Source organism: Symphodus melops, assembly GCF_947650265.1.
Source record: "Symphodus melops genome assembly, chromosome: 1".
NCBI lineage: Eukaryota > Metazoa > Chordata > Actinopteri > Labriformes > Labridae > Symphodus > Symphodus melops.
The window spans coordinates 45,407,590-45,430,090 of NC_136691.1; the positions used below are offsets into that span (position 1 = coordinate 45,407,590).

General features: G+C 38.7%; 1 protein-coding gene across 3 annotated transcripts in view; it reads left to right on the forward strand.

Moving 5' to 3' along the window:
- ksr2 (kinase suppressor of ras 2) overlaps positions 1-22,501 on the forward strand; it is an 87,889-nt gene that overhangs the window by 22,835 nt on the left and 42,553 nt on the right. For 2 of the 3 annotated variants that reach the window (XM_079340156.1, XM_079340158.1), the window contains 2 exons: positions 1,173-1,208; positions 2,231-2,732. In XM_079340156.1, the coding sequence (XP_079196282.1) occupies positions 1,173-1,208; positions 2,231-2,732 (538 nt within the window). The remainder of the gene's footprint in view (positions 1-1,172; positions 1,209-2,230; positions 2,733-22,501) is intronic. The other variant, XM_079340157.1, reaches the window with a different exon arrangement.

A 22,501-nucleotide genomic window follows, 5' to 3' on the forward strand; every position in this document is an offset into this window, starting at 1 on the left:
CATTGCTACAGTAGATACAGCAGGATTGCATTCCTCTTCCTTGTCAAAATCTGATGCCAACAATCCCCATAATGCAACTCTGTTGCTGATGTTTTAGTCAGAGTTTTAAGGTGGTTATTTCTGTTGCAGCTAATAAAGCTTAAAGCTGGTAGCCAGGTAAAATGAGGAACCGTCTGATAAACTGACTTAGTCTCATTTTGTAACTTGTCATTTGAGTCAACCAACACTGACAGAAGTGATAAAACGTTTTATTGCAACTTAAGGATAAGAAACAGACCAGAGCTGTTTAAAGTATGTCATGAAAAATTAAGCAAACACAACAATAACATACTGTGCTATCAGCTGTCAAAGTTGGCATGGTGACCATAAGCAAACCAGTGTGTATTTCCACCATAGCAGACACAGATCAACATTAACAAACAGTAAATGTTCTGTTTGTGACAACCACCTAACCATTTTTCTGTTTTTCCGATGTTCGAACATGACCATGGTGACAAAACTTTTCAACACTCTAGAGTTTTAAGATCTTTAATAAGTAATGTAAGAGCCCGCAGTCAAGTTAACAAAACTATATTTAAAAAAAGGAAAGAAGCTTCTTGAAAATTCTATATATTTTGTCCCATGTGTCTTTGCAGCCATCTCTTCCCTTTCCTTCGTTCCTTGCGGCCTCCTATTCTTAACATTACAAAATAGGAAAGGCCCCAGGCTTTATTTTTTGCTTTAAGTTTTGCAATTCCACTGGGACGTTTTATGGGAAATAGTCCCTGTTTCATTTGATGTTGCTGGTGTTGATATTGTGTTTGATGTTTATGCTATTGATGCTTACCCCTGTTGTTTCCCTTGAGACGGTGTCAAAGGCACAGAAATAATGACTCCCAAACAGAAAAAGAAAAAAAATGGATGACTGCTGGATGAAATTAGCATAAAATGTGGCTTAGAGGTCAATTGCAGATTTTGAAGACTGTGAGGTCAGAGTTTCTCACACTCAGTCATGCATGAGATAGGTCACCTGCCGAGATGCACCCAGGATCAATTTTACTGAAGATAATGTTTTTTTTTCCTGAACAGCCTCTTGGCAATGCATAGCTGCAAATGGAAAGACAAGTAGCAAGCTGCAGACTATTTCAGTTTTGCCAGATCAATAAACACTGTTTTCTCCTTTCTTTCTGAAGAACAACTTGAGGAGGATAAATTGCACAGTAACGGAGGTAAAGTATTGTCATCCCCGCTCAAAGACACTCATTTGGCTGCTCACTTTCAACTTTTTTGCCTCTGTTGCTCTTTGTTTCTCATTCAAGTCAAAGTTTAGTTTGGCTGGAAGTCGGCTCGTGTTATGACTCATGCAGCTTTGCCCTGTTCTGTTAGGCACACTCCTCCATTTTACTCCCCCCTCTTCATTCATCCATTCATGCTTAATCTGCTCAGCATATTATATAACATCAGCATATTTGAACACCACTACACCACTAATGCATTTACTGTATGTCACATAATAAATTAAGTCTTCATTACCCAAATTGAGTACATTTGATAGTTGTTAATGGCTGCCTGCTGCCTCTTGCTTCTTCAATCAATAAATAAAGCTAGTGGATGTTTTCTCTCAATTTAGATTTGACTATCTTTTTGGGCGTGGTTACCTGTGACTGCAACACAACTGTCTGTCAACCAGAATGAGAATAGAAACATAATGTTAAAAGTAATGTTAAAATAAAGTTTTAAAAAGACATCAAATAATAGATAAAAGATGTGGTCATGGTCCACTTTTTAAATGTAGTCCATGTTGAGGAACAGTTCGACAAATGTGTAGGGACTAGTCACTAGTTCCTTTGTTAAAAGACGATTAATTCAGAGTAATTGAAGTCTTTTTTTTCTGGATAATTTGCTCAAAATGTTTCAAAATGGCATTATTTGAAAACTAAAACATCTTAAACTTGACACTATACAAATAAAGATTGATTGATTGTTTTATTTATTGATATCTCAAAACCTTAGAACATTTAGTTCAGTTCCGTTCAGTTCAGTTTATTGCCATTTGTAGTATAAAACCACATTGGAAAGCATGTGCAAGGGGAAGCTCTTGCGATGACGCCATATGTCGGTGCCATCTTGGATCGATGAGATATTTGCATGGCTGCAAACAAACTAAATGTGTTGCTTTGATGCATTTATGCATTATGTCAGGATTTATGTTGGTGTTTAACCTGGCTTCCTGTTTGACTTCTTCCAATAGGGAGCCAAGCAAAGCAGGACTGGTCCATCCAATGGCCCACCTCTGAATCGGGCAAAGAAAACACTCCAGTGTGCCAGCCAGAGGCCAGTCAATGGATTCGCTTCCAGCTCTCCCAAAGTCCCAAAGTCCAGTCCAAGTACAACCAGCACATGTGCCACAGCCCCCAGGCCCTGGCCCCCCCTTTATATGCCGATCGACTGACTGTCGACAGCCCCGCCACAGGGCTCTTCCCTCCCCTGGACTTTGGTCATCGCTCCTTGCCCCCATCTCCCCGCCAGAGGCATTTTGGCCACACGCCTCCTCGGACTCCATTGGTGGTCAACACAATGACCCCACCTGGCACACCCCCCATGCGAAGAAGGAACAAAGTCAAGGCCCCAGGAACACCACCTCCCCCAAGCCGCAAGCTCATCCACCTGCTGCCTGGCTTCACAGCTTTGCACCGCAGCAAATCTCACGAGTTCCAGCTGGGGAACCGCTTGGAGGACACACAGACGCCAAAGTAAGTGTTAACTCTGCTGGCTTTTCAGTGTTTCAAACTGTTGCTGCTCTTTTGGATCATCGTTCAAAACACAAAAAACCCCAAATCATAGCAAAAGGTAACAAAACACAGGAACTTAAACCACTTTTACTCACAAGTTGAGTTGCAGGAAAACTTTTAAAAAAACACCCTGAGTTAAACATGGAACCTGGCTGTGCAGTGGTGCAGTGGTAAGTGCTGTTGCCTCACAGTGAGGAGGGTCCTGGTTTGAATCTCCGTGAGTTCTCTACCTGTACTCTACTCATCTTCCTCCCACAGTCCAAAGACATGCTCATTAGGTTAACTGGTGACTCTCAATTGCTCGTAGGTGTGATTGTGGCTGGTTGTCTGTCTCTGTATGCCAGCCCTGTGATTGACTGGCAAACAGTCCAGGGTGTACCCCACTTCTCTCCCAGTGACAGCTGGTATCGGCTCCAGTGGCCCCAGACAGGACAAGTGATATAGATGGAGGAGCCCTCAATAAATGTTTGCCTTGGGCCCCAACAAATCCTAGAAGCGCCTATGCCAATACTTACTCGCCAGTAGATTTTAGCTGACAACCTGGCTGAAGTGAACACGCACAGGTGAATACTGTGATCTGTACAAGGTTTTAAAGTCGTACAGAGCTGAAGTTTGAGCTCCACCTCTCTTTCTGCCACTTTTTAAGAACCTACTCTTCCACCAGAGCCGAATCACATTACTTTGTGCGACAACATCATTGCCCATAAAGAGCCTGTGGCTCATCGGTAGAGATAAGGGGCCGCACGGCACAGTTCCTGAGCAGCCCTGTTCAGGTCTGGTATGATGCTGATGAGATTTGACCACAAACAGGGTCTACCGCTGCTTGGCAATCAGGAACCAGAGTCTGCCTCAGGAGAGACGCTCTCATTTTGATAATGCCATTAGACGACAGAGCCCTATCACTGCTCCACTTTGTAAGTTAATATTTGGGATTCGTCTTCTGCTTTTACGACAGCCATCTGGGTTATATTTGGTGCGTGCTTGTTGCGGACATAAGTGTCTGCCTTTGGGTCCTTGCATCTACATCCGCACAGCGAGGAGTGGATCATAGTGGCATCGAAAAAGCTCAAACGGCATTAGAGAATTGATTACCGGTCCCTGAGCGCTGATAGTCAACAGGCTTTGAGTTGAGCCCTGCTAATCAATGGCCTGTGTGTGCCTGGAAATGTTGCAACTCATTGAGACAGGGCAGATCTGCTGGCTTCTCTGATAGCCAAGTAGTTCTCATAATACATCATAATTGGTTTGAGGATGGTGCTGGCAAGTATCAGGTCCGGGGGTTTACTTCTGGCATGAAGCACTCAAACTTGTTTACTGCCTTTATCTTTGTGCAAGGGATTTCCTGATTTACAAATTTGGCATTATTCATGCAGAGTAAATACCTGAAGTGAGAATCTTTAACGAGAATTTCTTGAAAGCAGGAAAACCAATAATTTACCAGTTTTTTACGTAGACTTACTGTGATGACTTTTTTAAACTGATGTTGATATCAGATTATTACTGAAGATGCAAACAAGACCATCAGAAGGATGAACTATTTATTTAAGGTTATTTTGAATGATTCCATTCACTTCATGCGGGTCAGTGTCCAATAAAAGATTAGACTTGCAGCATTGTCCACAGGGAGAGCCAAAATCAACACAAAGTGAGGGTATCACAGGAGCTTTAATATCAAAAAAGAAAACTGTATTGCTCATCTAAAATATCCCCGAGAATAATATTTCATAATGGCTGCTTTTCTTTGACATTGTTCCTTCCATATATATATATATATATATATATCCTTCTTTACTCAGGATTTTAATAAACTCCTAGTTCTTGTGACCTCATTTCCTCACTTGCTTAATTGCCTGACACTTTGACCAGGACACAAAAGCCGAGGATTACCTTCTGACCCCATGAGATCTTTTTCTCTCTTAATTTAATGAGATATGGCCAAAATGTCATTTTCACTACACAATACTGTACAAGTGAGACAGAATGTAAATACTGGTACCACACTGAGTGAAACGTAGGTTTGGTTTCAGAACAAAAATTTGTTTTAATTGTGATAATTTTGCTTTTTCTTAATGCCTTAAGCTGTGGCCCTTAAGATAACGAACATAATCATAAATCAATGACATTTTGGAAAACATAACAAAACTTTGAACATTTTACAATATACAGCAATCTAATGAAAACAAAATATCAGTGCCTATTCTATTCTGCACTGCTGCTGCTGCTGTAACGCCCGAATTTCCCCATTGGGGATCAATAAAGTTATATCCTATCCTATCCTATCCTATCCTATCCTATCCTAAAACACACTTCTCACAGACCATTACAAAATGTGTGTAACGATTGCTGTGTTTTGTCAAATGTTTAGTTTAGTTTATTTTATTTCGAACATGTAAAAAGAAAAAGAAAAGAAAAAAGAAGGAGAGAGCAAAATGTAAAAAAATAATAATAGGGACAAACAATGAATGAGATCATACAAAACAAACTCTGAAATACTTAAAATATAAATGTTCACGCCCGACAAGGAGTGCGAAACTTAGTGGATCCCACCCCTTCTTCATTGATTTTTAATGAATGTATGTTTTTATTTGAAATTGTACCGTATTCCTATATACATACAATATATACAAGAAACAACATACATAATATGCATACGTGTGTGTGTGTGTGTGTGTGTGCAAACAACCATATTCCTTTAAACAACTATAGATAAATATTTACATGTCAACACATTGTTATTTCGAGAAGTTTTTTTTTAAAGACAGAAGGAAAAGAAAAATGAAAACAACATGTTTGTAAATAAAGAACTATATATATATATATATATATATATATATATATATATATATATAGATATAGATATAAACTACAGCATAAAATAACTCATTTGCTGAAGCACACATGACACGTGGACATGCAAATAGGTGAATTACATTTTGCTATGATTGAGCTTTTTTGTTTGTTTGGGATCACTCCAAAAATGTGAAACAATTTCACAGGTGATTAATAAACAAAGGCAGCTTGATTTTTAAAATGTTTTTAATATTCATATTTTTTTCCTTTATAAACTCAAACATGCCTATTTAATTATGCTGTTTTCACCCTCAGAGAACCATGGGTAGAAATAATAAACCTTTTCACTGATGTGCTCAGATATTCATATTAATCGCAGATATTCTCTTCTGAGATGGAACTCTTTTCATTTTTGCTTATTATAATTCACAGGATCCCTTACTTTGTTCCCTTTTTAGAAATTAGGGTCTTCTTTCTCAAAACCTGCCAAAAAGGAAAAATGTTTGTGTTTAAGTGACAAGGACTGTAGATGCTATGATAATGCTGTGTCTTGCCACCTACAGTAGTAGCACTGAAGTAAAAATGAATACCTGACAAAGTAACATTTTTTTAAAGAAAAGACTGATTTATACCTTCTCTTGGACAAGCAGCTATACATTACATGAGGACAATGTTAACATGGGTTTATAATATCAGGTTTCCTAATAGTCCTTTAACTAAAAGTGACAACACCATCGGTATTCATTTTCTCACTTAAATGATGTGAAGCAGATTCTGCTTGTTCCTATGGTAACAACTCCGACCTGGTTTGTAGATATGTAAAAAAATAAAACCTTTGTTTGCCTTTACAAGTATAATAATCTCTCCAATTAGTATAGTAACACATTTGTCAGTGACATGGTTTGAATTCTTTCACAGCTGACGCCATCAAAAGAGTCTCATATCTTTTTTAGTGCTTGTGTCAGTCCTTCAATCCTTTAGCATCCAAGATCTGCAACTTACCTGATTATAATGCAGTGATGCTAATTTTCGATTGTATAATTGAATCTACAGTATTTTCTGACTGACAAATGCTCTAAACAAACAATTTAAAAGATTGTTTCTTTTTTCAACTCAAAAAAAAATGTAACGTGCTGTTCAGGTGAAGTGTAAGTTTTACACTCACTCCTCCTGTGTTAGTTTGTACCTTATCTATCTATCAATCATAAACATTGGGAAGTAGTACAGCTTATTCCAGTTGAATGAAAAAAATAAACAATTACTCAGTAAAGGGATGCAGCGAGGGTCAGTGGAAATTAAGTCTTAGTATTTTGTGTGATATTAGTCTGAGTCCTTCGGATATACTCACAGCAAATATGCACATATTTCTTTAACATGAGAAATTAGAAACAGGGTATTTCTCAGGTGTATGAAAAAAAATGAAGCCTATATTTGATTTTCATCTTTCATTTCTTTGCAGCAGAAGGCTCTAAATGTAATGCAGCAAAAGTTGATGTTCCTAAAAGTTTTAAATGGGTAAATTGTGCCTTCAGGCAAAGAATGAAATTGAAGAGTAAATGATTACTGGATTTCCCTCATATCTGAAAAGCTTAAAATAATAAATGGTTAAACATAAAAAAACACTTCATAACAATTGGGTAAATTATATATTCAAACACATGTGTTACACTAGGAAAATGGATATGAACGCATAATCACACCACAGCTGTTGTGAGCTGAGTGCCGAAGATAATTACAGATTACTGATATTCAGTACAACAGCACCTCCCCGAGTATGATAGTGCTGCGATACAACAGTTAAATAAGCTGCAAATATACAACTATTGATTCATCTCATGTTTATCCAATCATTAAGGCCCACTCCTCCAAGGCTCCAACACAATTTGTTTGCAATTTGTCTTCAACTTTATTCAAACAGCCGAAACACTGTACGACTGGGATTAGTTATGTAATGGATGGTTGGATGGAAAGGCTATCCTGTGCATACATATGTTTCAGAAGACCAGATCCTTTCTGTAAGAAACCTTTTTTTGTGTCTTTCTCTACCTCATGCAACCACTGAAGAGTTTTAAACTTTCATTGTTGGCCTGTGTAACTCTGAGGTAGCAACTTTATTAATCTGAACAATGACTGAAATGTTAGTAATCATAGTATATTAATATTATTCAGAACACTTGTGGTCAAAATCACAGGTAGTGCAGATATATACTCGATATCAGCGCCCATGGAAGGCCCCTTGTCCAGTGACGCTACTTTGTTGGAACTAACTGTATGATATTAAACACAGGACTTGGTCACATTATGCTTTCAAATGTACCTAAACTGAAAGGCTCATGCAATTACAATCCAGTCGACTTGTGTCAAGTTTATAAACTTTCATCCATCATGGCAACCTGTTGTTCCTGAAGGAATGTTCCAGAGGCAGGGTTAAAGAGCACTGGGATCAATAAGGTGCCAGTATCACTGTTTGTTTCAATGTGACGAGAGAAGGATCACCTGGTTCTCCTGGAAAATCTCATTAAATCATTGTTGACTTTATATGACCTTATTGATCATATAGGTTTGGTGCACATGTTTCAGATTACTTTTTGAGAACCTTCCTTGGCTGATTCCCATAAACCAGAGAGGCATCATTTCTTTTTCTGTTCATGTGTTGACTTCAGAATGTTGCTTCAAATTAACCATCTTGCCAGTGAGGTGAGAATGGCTTAATGACGCCATCCTCTCTCCACATTTACTAATTTGACTTTGAAATGTGAGAACCAATTTCCGCAGTCAATCAATTCCTCCCCACCCCACTGAGCACCTGCACACACTGAATCACACTCAAACACACTGCAGGGACTCACACACTTGCACAATCAGTAAATCAAACCAATGTTGCCCCTTTCTGACAGAGCCGAGAGATATGCATATTCATTCTCTAATCTTCCTTTCCAACATTTGATATATTCCTCCTTCATTCTCAGGCAGACCTCTAAATTAAAGATCAAAATAAAACTATTAAAATATTTGGGAATGTCAGTGTTGGATTTAGTGAATACTGTTGTGTTCTTGTTTCCTCATAAAGAGCTCTGTTTTTGTCAAGGAGTTTTGTCGAGATAGAAAGTGTGACAGAAAACATCTGAAATGCACGAAATTTTAATAAAATATCAACAAATTAAATCATTGTTCTTTTCCAATTTTTGTTTCGACAAAAGCTTTAAAATGATAATAAAACAACACAAGAGGGAAGAGAACAAGATCATAAATGCATATGGCTAATTTGGTAGCATTTAAAACCTCTTTATAGGCCATGTATGCTTACACACAAGATATGTGTCTTCAGTACAAAAAGTACATTAAAATGATAATGAGGAGTGATAATGGTTCTTATCGTGCTCATTGCTTAGTTTTGCGGTCACAGTTCAGTTCAGCAGAAACAGCAGAAAAAAAGCAACAAGAAGTTCAGGATGCATATTTCTAGCTTTCTTTTATGTATTTAGAACTCACAGTGTGCTATAGTGAAAGTTATTGTTCCATTGGGTTTTCTTGTTTGTTTGTTTTTTTCAAACTACCTGTGACAGCTGGTACAACCTGTACTGTAGTGTATTATAGTAGGCTATTAAAAGTTGAACAAAACCCAATGATAAAGAAAAACAACACAAAAATAAATGGCATCTCCTTATTTAAAAGCGGTTAGTTTTATGGAAGGTCCATCTGTCTGTTGTTGCACCGGATATTCATGCTCAATCAAGACTCGTGTACGCCAGTAAAGGACCAAGGACGGGTTTATGCGGGCATAGGATGACAAAAGTATCTGTTAAAGTAATCTGGAGTACTCGATTACTCTTTCATTAGGTAATTTGAGTACTCGAGTACAGAGATGAAAGTAAATTGCCATCCCTCCAAAATGCCTCTTAAAATTGTCTATATCTAACGTGGTGAGAGTAAAAATAGTTTAAGATAGCTCTTCTGCACGTTATCTGTCTTACTTTGGAAGCAGAAGTGTAACAGAACCAAGCCTCACTTCAACTGAAATTGTATACAGGAGTGTGACACTTTTTCAAGCTTGCTTAATTTTCCTTCCTTCTATATCTCTCCCTCTCTCGCCCCTCATTTTTTTGTGCCCTTTTCAAAGTGTAGAGGCTCTTTTGGCTGGAGTGTCAATTAATGAACCTTGTTGTCTATGTAAATTAGTGGCAACATACATGTGTGGAAAAGGCTAAGTGAGTTTTCAGTCTGTTACAGCCCCAGTTTGCACGTCACACCAGGATCGTTCTGGAAAAGTGGGTGTTTTCGTTTCTCCACGTTCTCTTGTCTTGCCTTCCTCTCCGCCTTTAGAACCAGTATTATCATATAGTTAATGCCACCTTATGAGAATTTAACAGCTATTTGAATGTTAAGCAATTTCTTATTGAATTTGATGTTTGCTAATAAATCACATGGTGCCAGGAGGTTGGCATGATTCACCCTCTGCTGCTCTCAGGGTAATTCTAGCATGCAAAACTCAGGGGAAGAAAATTTGCATCTATTTCATGACTAATTTAGCTGTTTGCTTTCACAGCACTGCTGTACACATCGTATACTTCTCTTCTTCTATCTGTTTCCTTCTCTTTCTTCCCTCCTCCTTCTCATTATGAATCTCTTTTGAGAGTCTGTCAATGTGCAATTCTACAGTCATCCGTAACTTCTACCAATTGAGATACATATTTTATTGGAATTTATTTTCTCTGTGGTGTAGAGTAAACTCTGATGAGTTTGTGACAATGTTGGCTTCGATCAACAGCTGAGCAACTCCGAGAGAATCCGCTGAAGGGCAGCTTTCAGTTGGTACAAACTTGTGTAAGAAAATAAGTTTACCATAATAATATAACACAGATCCCACTTTAAAACAGGTATTCATGTTTTTTATCTGATGCTGTTAAAATTGTATTTTTTATAGTGGGATTTATGCTGCATTAAAGCTAAAGATAATCAGATATCTTTATGCTAAATCTATTATAGATTGGATTTTTATGTGCTACAAATAACATTGATCAATCATGTGTCAGCAGGTTTGTGCTGCAGGAAAACAGTCTGCAGTCTGCAACTGCTGTAATCCAATCTTGTAACCCTTCAGCTGTTGTCTAAGGATGATGAAGTATTTTATCAATTCTAAGAATTTAGATTTAGTCATTGTCAAATAATGTTATATCCTCTGGGATCTATTTATGACCAACTGTCCAGGGCTTCTGATGTCTACAGCTGGTTACACAGGACTGTTACTCCCATGACTTCTTTGATTTTCTGCGCGTTGCATTTGTTTACAGCTCACCAAGAAACATGAGAGGCTAGAATGAGGTCACTAATGTACTTGTGATGGTTAGCATACCTGCAGTTTGATGTAGAGCTAGGATTAAACTGTTGACGAGTTTTAAAAAGTCTTTATATATTTATAGTTATAATTTATAACTTTGGGTTTTACAGCTTTTTTGATATTCACACAGGTACAATTTTTCTTTCAATATAAACAATATACTAAAACAATACAGGGACGATACTGATGGTTTTAACATCAACATTGTGGCGAAAAATGTTGATGAAGTTTATACATCATTTAAAAAAATAAAATAAAATTGTGATCTTTGCAAAGTCACTATCCCCATTGTAACACATTTTCAACCATTTCAAACGCACTTCACATTGCTTGAACCTGAAAATTGTTTATTGGAGGGGGGGAATCGTCAGTCACCTCACGATTCGATTATGATTGGGCCACAATTCCATTATCAAACAATTCTCGATGCATTGCGATGTTTCTCAATTTGGATCTATACACACATTTTTTAATTTTTACCCATCAACCATTTGAATTCAAATCTTTTTATTCAAAATCTTTGCAACAAATAAATCCCACAAACTGCACTTTTGCAAAAATGTAATATTCTTTTTCAAAGATCTCTTGATAAGACTGAATAAGAGCATTTTCAAAAATCTCTTGGCTGCAGCTGCTGTCCCATTTTCATTCTTGAATAATACTGTGCATGCACTATGTAGCAGTAACCCTGGAACCGAAAGTGGGCAAGTCCATGCGGTAATAATCAATTATGGACTTTCCTGCATCCATGCAGAATCTTTCAACAAAGCCTCACAATGCGTCTAAGAATCGATTATTTCCCCCACCACTAGTCTGTTGTGTGAATAATCTTCCTCTTTCCACATTTCTTCGACAGTTCTTCCTGTGCATGTACTCCTAGTGTTTTTGTGTAGTTATTTGATTTGGGTGGTTGATCTTTACTAGCACCCTGTAGACTCCTTCACTTGAAAGTTTCAACTAAGTTTTTCTTGGTTGGTTATACAATGATAAATTGCTCAACAGGTCAAGTACACCAGCAGTTCCTAAAAGCAGAAGTTCTGTGACTCTACGCCATCGACTAAAATGACTCCTCACTGGGGCTGAGTTTTTTTTTCATTGAGCGATCTGTGGTTGGAAGACACATTTATTGGCTTTAACTTGGACGAAAACGACAGTGTTTTTTTAAAATTCTGCCGGCGTCAAATCGACGTCGCGGCTCTCCAGACAATCCCCTGATATACAGATCCACCTCTCACTGGGACACACACAAAGTCACATTAGCCAGTCCCCTTTGACCCCGAAGAATTATTGGTCCCACATGCTCTGCTCAGTTGCACAGGACAAAGTCATGTTTGTCAGCGCAGTGAGATAATGTATGAGAGGGAGGAGGAAGCAGAGGTTTTGTGTTGGGCTGAGGAGGAATGTGAGTGTGTATCTTCTTTTCTCCTCCAACAAAAGCTCATCCATGTTAATCAGGGCTTCGGCTCCTTTGCCATTAATGACAAGACAGGTGAGAGGGGATGTCAACTCCAGCTCCTTAACAGCCAGACAATGCCACCCTTCTACCCATCCATCGGCTATAATGAGCGCTCATCCAGGCCTCAGTCAGCGCCTCAGAAATTGGAGTCATGATTATGAATTTATATGAGTATTTAGGAGCAGGGGTTTGAGAAAATGCCACTGTTTGCTGGCGGAGAATGGATTTATGAGGCTGATGTCTTTTTTTCTTGGGTGATTTGTTGATATGTGGGGGTGAAAAGCAGGGTTGCATCGAAATTAATTCTAAAAGTTAAAACGCAATTCTCTTCAATGCACTAAAAATCTATGAGAAATGTTTAAAGTTTTGAAACATTGTTTACCTCGTGCATCTCTACCAAGAAGCTGCAGAGCAGTATGCGTTGACAACTTTATTCTTGACTTTTTTTCTTTCTTTTTTTTAATTAGAGGGTTCTGCAAACACTGTCTAAAATCCCCTGAATGGCTCACAGGCTCATCAGGGCTCTTTGTTACCAATCATGTTCATATTGTGACGATAAAGCCAGTATTTTCTAACTGGGAAAACACAAAAGGAATGAGGAGAGACAGACACAGAGCACATGGTAGGGTTTGCATGAATGTTAAATATTCTAGCCCTTAGGCTAATGTAAGCTAGCCCAATGCTGTTGACAGAAAACAACAATCTGCAGTCTTATCTCTCGTTCTTGCTGAAAAAAAAAAAAGCTTGTTTGAATCATGTGTCCACAAACTTTTCTCACCCAGACTTGTTTTCCCTACTGCTGTGCTTTTTCTAAATGCATTGAATGATTAAACCAAGTAGTTCCCAACTTTCTCTCTTTTTTTTCTTACATTTTGCTTAATTAAACCTAAATTTGGATTATAGGAAATCATATCATCAATATCCTTTAGTCAATAATTTGTCATAATTATGTTTCCTTGTGTTTGCTCGTTTGAGAATATTTGTAAAGTTTCCCTTTTTGTGCTTGGTGCAACATGACACTTCATCGTTAGGATTTCAATACTATGTAGTGTGAGCTCTGCTTTCTGTTTTACAAGAATAAAATGTTTGAGTACCATGTTTCTCAGCATAAAAATTCAAGGCTGCCTTAAAGGAAGATCTAACACTTAATTCAAAATGTTAAAATAATATTAAACAATAGTAACAGAGCCGGCTGAAACAGGCCATAGTAATGGCTGCCATCTGATTTATCAAACAGTTAAATGTGACTCTTCCGATGTCCAATAAACGTAACTTATTACCATCGTTCATCATTCAGGCCATTAAGAAGAGCCTTTCATCTCAGCGGTTCTCTCTGATGTTAGAGTCAGGACAGATAATATCTGCTTCAGGTTCCACATTGTCTCTGGCCCTCCTCCTTCTTTTCATGCTCTCTGTCATTTACAGCTCTGCCTGTGCTTCAAAACTACCACTTAACCTGAACGGCTGCAGGCCAGATTGCTATTCTCGCTTCCAGTGCCGCAGTGTTAATGCACAGATTAGAGAGTAAACGGTTTGAGCTATTGTTTCATTTTGTCTGAATTGAGAAAATAAATTCTCATTTAATCTGATGCTCGGAAAAAATACACACAGAAAGGCGCGCGCACACACACACACACACACACACACACACACAGCACCATGAGCATGGGAGCGTGTAACGAGTGGAGACTGGAAAATGACAATGTAAGGAGCACGCTGACCATTTAAAAAGTCTGAATTTGACCTAGAAAAAGATTGATTTCAATTTAATAAACGTTACAGATTAAAACGGGCATGTTCTGAATATATGCAGATGGAATCAGTCAGGAAATTGATTATCTATGGTTCCTCTAACATATAAAGCCAGTCAAATATATTGGAACTATGACCCATGAAGAATTAACCCCTTCCAAAAGATCCAACAAAAGGATGAAAGAAATCTGGTTTGAAATATTTTACAACTCGGTAAGTTGCAACACAATCAGAGACCATCTTGATCAGACTGTTCAGGGTGCAGGGGCCAAAAACATGAACACAAATTCCCTGCTTATGTTCACAAGCCACATAAATTAAAATAACTATTAAGAAACAATTCAACACAGACAATCCTTTATGGCAATGTGGGGCCTTTTTTAAACAGATAAAAAACCCAAAACTACAGTTTGTTCCTACAGTATCAAAACAACGTAAACTATGAAATGAAACAATACTGTATAACTGATAGTAATCGAGTTCATCTTCACCGAACGCATTTCTGTTACTTTGTGTGGATTATCAGATTCATAAAAATAAATAAGCTGTTTGTTTATCCTGACCAAAAACTCGGTCTTGAAAAAGTGAAGAAAATAGCTCCTCTTACAATTCAACCTTATTTCACACATTTGCCATCTACGTAATTGGACAACTCGGTGTTTATCTGCATTCAAAGGAGATTGTTTTCACTCTTATGTGGCATCCCACTAATTCTAACAGGTAAATGTTGTCAATCGAAGTATATATTCCTGTGTGTGATATATTGACTGAGAAAGCTGGGGCTCTCATGGAGTTATGGTGTATGCATGGTACGATACATTGCAGCTGAGCAAACCAGGCTTTACTTCGGTCTCTCTGCGGTTTATAGTCTTGTTCGGATGAATGTAAAAGAAAATCCCAGTCAACCCAAAGACTGTAGAATACCTTTTTACTAAAAACTTTACCTTTACTCTTAGTCGTGTAAATATTTATTGTTGCTTGATATCGTACGTACATTCCTATTACCGTAAATTCCGTACTATTGAGCGCACCTGGATATAAGCCGCAGCGGCTAAAAATAAGTAAATAAATGTATTTGTACATATATAAGCCGCACTTGATTATAAGCCGCAGGTGTCCACGCTATAACAAGAGCTATTTACACAGACGTAGGCTACCGGTAACATCCGCAAATACTGTAGCGTCCGTACGGACGTTAAAGGACGACGAGAGCGTTCAAATAATAACTTTTAATAACCCGATCACTGTCGGCCGTGACCACGCCGTTTACAGCAGAGAGCAACACATAACTTGCCGTAACAATCCAACTCTCTCCCCCAGCGTTCTCTCATACAGCCACTCAACACGTTCTCGCTGGTGCATTCACTGACTCTCCACATAATCGGAATTATGAACACATTATCAACTACTGACTTTACAACATGAACCGTTACAATACGAAGCCTAGCCGACGGTGTCTGTAACACGGCTGATGAAAAAGATGACCGTAATATATTTCACAAGAAAAAGTCCATCCATTCACTGCCTCAGAATGACTTCATTACTCACTTCCTCAGTCTCTGTTGTCGCTGTCAGTGTCATCTTAACGTGCAGCAGCTCTGTTAGCTTCTTTGACAGCCAGGTCGATCGCCTTTAACTTGAAAGCTGCATCATATGTATTTCTCCGTGTGTTTTCCATCATGAGGGTGCGTGCATGAAGCGCAAAATGACTGATATTAAGATCCGACGTGACGAAGTCAAATGTTTTTGCGGCAGAAGCTCATTGTCCCCCATAAAAAATCCATGCATTAGCCGCACCGGAGTAGAAGCCGCAGTGCTCGAAGTGTGAGAAAAAAGTAGCGGCTTATAGTCCGGAATTTACGGTATATTTAATTAATATTTGATTTGTATATAACTTTATTTCTACCGCTTTGTGTTTCAAACAACTGTAACGAATGCATTTCCCTCTGGGATTGATAAAGTATTATTGGTTCGAATTAAATACTTTTATAAATTAAACGAGCAATGCTTACTGTCAGCATGTGTGGTCATGCTTTTCAATCATATTGATGAAGTCTGAAGCTAAAGCTAGCTATCAGCTACCATAGGATTGATTGGTGCTAATTTGGTGGTAGAAAACAACCTGCTCTTGGATTTATTTTTGGATTCAGAAAGGACATGTTCCAAACACTGATGTAAACAATTAAGAAAAGTAGATTGACATAGAAATTGTGGGCTAAAGCTTATATGCACTCTTTAATTTTTGCTAAATAATTGTACCTAACATAATGTTGACAACGTTGTGGCACATTGATTATTTTTCTTATATTGTTCTGGAAATGTTATTTTGATTATTTTGAAATTTTGATTTAGAGTGACAATAGAATGCAGACACATCAGTCTAACACTGACCAAATCCCATTTTACAAGCAGGGATGCATTCTGCTATCTCCATGACAACGCCTGTCTCCCTCGTTATGTGGCCTCCTATATCTTCTCACTGGGGGTTTGGCTCCTGTATGTAGTTCGAAGAAGCGGCGCTTTGTGCATTCTGAGGAGGGAAAATGGGGGATGCCGTCAGATCAAGTGGTTTGTTGCTGTTTTTAAGAGAGATTTCAATGGTACTAATGGTGTTTGAGCTTTAATATCTCAAGCACGTAAAACATAAAAGAGCAAATATACAATTTTCCTGGTTCAAGTTCCTTTCTTTTAGTTTAAGGTTTCTGTGTTGTCAAGCAAACATGGCAACAAAGATGCTGGTTTAAAAGATTGGTATCAGGTTTGTTTTTTTTAAGAATACTGTATGTAGAAAAACAACAACTTGCCATTTAATGCATAGTGTATGGTATCCAAATTAGTCATCCATTTCCGTTTTTTTTATGTTTTGGCATAATAAGTGCAGACTGTCAACAGAGTCCACACTGACCTCCTTCTCCTGATCCCACAATCTCAGCTTTGATGGGGCAGTGCAGACTAATGAAATGTACACTAAGTCTTTGTACTTACATAAACGATATTCAGTATCTGAAAAAGAACAAATCATGCTCCAGTTGGAGCTAATTTTTTTTTTTTTTTACAAATTATTTCCTTTTTTAAACCTCTTTTTTATAGTTTTATACAGATACATATGGTCGTATCTATATACGCTCTGACCATATTTAGAGTAACAGAGAAATAATATTATATATTATATATATATTAGGGGGAGCTGCCCCCAGACCTTTTAGATAGAACAGCTGCCCTGTAAACCGACTAGAAGGCAACAAGCCCAGGCAGTTCCAAAGAGTGTATGCTAATGAGGCATATTCTTGTCCACACGTATCATCTGAGCAATAAAGATCTATAGCTGTTGTCTGTGTATATGTTGCTTTGAATGAAGTGACATTGACATGGAAAATATGCACACACTATACAAAAATAGATACTGAGACTGGCTGACATGTGAGATTCATGTGTAATCCAACAGGCTGTGACAGCTTGCTACACGCTACTGTCAACATAGTGTTTCGGTGCAAAGCCATCAAGCTGACCAAACTTAATCTGCATTTTATGCCCGTGTCAACTTTAACATGCCATTCCACATGACAACAGCCTGTGAGAAATAAAGTATTTTAACCATCCGGACTGTGCAGCATCCAGGAGAAGCTACTGAAGACTGTGTCACATGTGTCACAGTCCGCCTTCCTGTCATCTCCTCACCCCCCACTCCTTGCTCCCAAACCACTGGTCTCCCTGGTCATCTGGTCATCAGCATCCCTGCCCCCTTTCAACATATTCTCTGACTCTCGTAGACTTTCTGTCCCTTTTAAGGCTCCCCCTTTTCACCATGGCAGTCTTGCTTTCTCTTCAGTTTCATTGTCCCCTTTCATTGAAACAATAAACACACACACACACACACACACACACACACACACACGTACAAGTCCCTTCCTGAAGGAGAGTTCTGTGCCTCTTCTACTGGCCTCTGACAGCACTCGGACACCCACCAATATCCCAGAGAGAGAGATGCCGAAGCTAAAGACAAGATAAAAAGACAGGAAAGTAGGAGGAAAATAGTTTTTTTTTTTTTTTAAACTTGTGTGTTTTCATCATCCATACATCTCAACAGGTTATAAGCAGGCGTTGTCATGGCTGTCAGGGCATCGAATTGAAATCATCCAGCACTGACTCAATCATTTGTTTGCTTTGATATTTTTAGTTGTGATTTCTGAAGTAATAGTGTGGTAGTGTTTAACATCAATGCTGCAATGATCTTTTGGTACAGAAATTAAGACTTAAGTCAACCCCCCTGACAAGCTTACATAACAATTAGGCAATAAGCAAGTATGACAGTTTGGCCAAAATAATGTGGGCTATAGCAATGACAGTCCATCACCCACACATCATACCTCTTTACCTTGGTTTGCACACTACATTGATTTCCTGTTTGATTCAATTCTTTGTGTTGATGTTTATTATGAGGGGTACATCTAGCAAAAGGGGTTTTGGGAACCACTGCTTTAATCCAACTTTTACATTTCAGAAAATGCTTTCAACTTTTCATTTAAGAAATGGAAATACTTCGATTTTTTGTTGCTACTTTGCAATAGCTTATTTTCTTTGAAGATGAAGTTCAGCATTGGCTTTACCAACTTGCCTCATGAATGAAAAATAAAAAGCCTATCTGGGGTATCAGACAGCTACCTTTTATTCAACATCTGAAGGCAAGACAACCTGCTTTGGATGAAACCGCTCAACAGGCTCAGAGCAATTCTCTGTCACAATCATTATTCCAGCCACCTTTACTTCATTTTCCACCAACTTTATTAAAGAGCAGTCGCTGCCAGAGATATTATTCCACAGCTATATTTGCATAAAAAGCAACAGGGTGCCTTTCTGGCCATATGGGCCTTGGCAGAGCTCTTCGCAAATGACTGAGGAAAAAAGTAGAGGTATACAGATGGAATCCTGCGAGTGGTTTACTTTCGTAGATGGACACAATTAGCGTTAAGTAGACAGTTTTAATGTTTTGCAGCATCATAGCATCTTATGCCCCTTGAAGCTGCGCAATATTCTTGACCTTTTCAAAAGAGCCTCGTGATTTCAGAATGAAAAGCGGATGTCACTTAAATAATCATCGCTTGTAAGTACACTCCTCTGTCCTTGATCTAATGCAACTTGAACTTGAAGGTGTCACTTTAATTAGTGTGTTTCTAAGGATAGAGGAATTGAATGTTGAGGGTGGGAGTGTGAATATATGTACATATATGTATGAATTTCAGTCCTCTCCTTGCTTGTTTATTTTGAAGTGAACATCTCATCAAAGCATCAATGAAACTTGAAATAAAGCTTTGATCCCAACTCATGGCTTTCACAGTTCTGATGTTGGAAAATGTAGAAGATTGTGATGGCAACAAGTGAAAAATGTACTTTTAAGAAGCATTTTATTCCACACACCAAACAATTACATGTCCATTACATAAAACATTTACGACAAAGTCAAAGTCTATTCTTTACTAATATACAGGAGAAAAGAGAGTATCATCTCCTAACATGTTGACTTTTGGCCTCTTGTTGAACACAAATTGGCTTTAGATTGCACTCTCCTTCTCTTCAATTCAAATATAATTGAATCTGTGTTTCTAGAGAAAACTGGGACAATATAAAAGGAAGAAATAGAAGAAAGTCAGCAAATTAGCAGGTAACAAAGATGACACAATATGTAATTCAAGCGCTTCAATAGCTCAAGAGGAAATGTCTGAAGTCAAAACTGTAAAAGAAAAATATTGGTGGTCTTGTTTACTCACTTTAGAAGACCTGCCAGGATAAAAGACTCAGAAATGCTTCTTGAATTGTGACACAAACACAGGATGATTTCCATCCGTGAGACATGCGTCGTGACGAGACAAGATCAAAGGACAACTCATCTATTCACACCTTCACCGATTCCTCTTGACACTCGGCAAGTCACACACCTCCTTTTTCTTCTGTCTTTCTGTATCGTGAATTCTTGAAGTTCCTCTTTCTTTGAACTTTTTTATAAGGCTTGTAGAAAAAGGTATCTGAATAGATGCTTTAATAACTGTGAAGTTGACAGTCTCCCCCCTCGCCTCCACCTGTTTGCGTTCAGCGACAGTCTTTTTCTGAACTGAAATTGGGAATCCTCTCCTTTCTCTCCACATTCATTTTCGCTTCTCCCTGACTGAACATTTACCAATCATTTGGGAAGTGGATAAAGGCGTGTATACAGGGTGCTGAATGGTTTAATTTAGACTCAGATGGCATAAAGTGGGCTAATCGGAATAGCTGACAAAAGCTCTATGACGGAGAAGTTATAACCTGCGGGCCGCTTCCTTATTGCAGGAGATTGGAGTAAAGTGCTCCGTTGGTTTACGGGTCTAATTGCATGACTCAGTGAGTGTGTGGGGGGAGAGACTGACACACAGGAAAAAATCAAGTGAGATTTAAGACTTAATGAGTTTTATTTTGCATTAAAAGTCACAGCAAAGGCTTTAAAAGTCTGTTTTGTGATGGATAGACTTTCTGTTCTGCACCTGTCTCTCAAACTGTTGGCCTCTGTCTGGCCCCTCTTATTTACCTATTTTCTTTCCAGTTCTGTTCTCCTATGTTCTTCTTCACCTCACCAAGTCTTTGTTTCTTGTCACTCTCAGTGCATCTCTTTGAGCTGTCCTTCACTGTCTACATCCTGTCCAGTCAGAAGTCAGTTCGCACATCACTTCAGAAATGGAAGAATCTATTTTGTCTTCTCAACTTGGAATTTTGAGACTCAGTCGGAGTTTCTTTCATGAACCTTTCATGTCCCTCGATTCAACTTAGCCTGAGGATACAATGTTGCTGTATTTGTTTAAAAGTGATGTTTATTTCAGGATCTCAGCATGAATATTTGTATACATGAACACCTGAGGTTAGTTTACATGTTTGTTTGCTACCTGGAGTGTTGTCAAAAACAAAGTTAAAACTATATCTGTGCTTGGACTGAATTCAAGTTCAGTTTAGTTTGGCAATGAAACATTCATGAAGCTCAAGGTCAAAGTTCCTTTTTTTGTCTCCCTCGGGAGAAATTTGTCTTGGATACTGGGAAATTTCTGCACACACAATACATAATTGAAAAAAAAAACTGTTATTACACAAGTGCAAAACATTAGCTTATCCCTCCTACAAGAATCCGCTTCAGTATCTGTACACACACACACTCCTACAATCACAAGTGCTTGGACACTGCATACACGTCACTGTTCAGTAAACTAATGTTTGAGGCTAGTGGTTCCAATATTGGTCTCTTAGAATTCTGTTGAGACAAGAAAGTGAAGAAAAAATGTCCAAATTGATGGCATTTATTTTGATGAAAAAGTTGATCGATTTACCGGTCGATCTTCGTTCCTACCCTCACCTATGGTCATGAGCTTTGGGTCATGACCGAAAGAACGAGATCTCGGATACAAGCGGCCGAAATGGGCTTCCTCTGTAGGGTGGCTGGGCGCACCCTTAGAGATAGGGTGAGGAGCTCGGTCACCAGGGAGGAGCTCGGAGTAGAGCTGTTACTCCTTCACATCGAGAGGAGTCAGTTGAGGTGGTTGGGGCATCTGGTCCGGATGCCCCCTGGACGCCTGCCTAGGGAGGTGTTCCGGGCATGTCCCTCCGTGAGGAGGCCTCGGGGTCGACCCAGGACACGCTGGAGAGACTATGTCTCTCGGCTGGCTTGGGGTCCCACCGGAAGAGCTGGAGGAGGTGTCTGGGGTGAGGGAAGTCTGGGCGTCTCTGCTTAGACTGCTGCCCCCGCGACCCGGCCCCAGATAAGCGGTAGAAAATGGATGGATGGAAGTTGAACGACTAAACTTGCAAAGTTAGATTTTTTTTGCAGTTGTGAGAGTCGGAACAAACCTTTCTAGATTTTCCTGCAGAATAAGAAAACAAATCTACTAAAAGACATAATCTGTCATTGGAACATTTCCAGAAGTTACGTTGCAATACTGTTATTGTGTCGGACTTTTCTTGGTCCATCATTTTGCTTTCTTTTGTCAGCCAGAGGGAGGTTTATACCTCTCTATGAGCCTGTGTGAGCTGCCTTCATCTGTGGGATACACAGCACTGCACAGTTTATGTAGGTGGAGAGAATAATGAAAGTGATGGTGACTGGTATGAGCAGGGGGCGGGTTACTAAAAGTCATAGCACTTATTCAAAATGCATAATGTCTTTCTGCATTGCATTATGGTCTCCATATATGGCGTACAGTGGGTGGATGAAATATTACTTCTATTACTCTTCTGTGATGTTGTGACTGAAGTTTTTTCATCTTGACAACATCAGTAACTAAAGTCAGGTGGTTAATGTGTATGTTTTAGACTGATGCACGTGAACCGTTATTAGGGATTTCTTTTCTGTTTTGCATTTCAATGTATATATTTATCCAAATA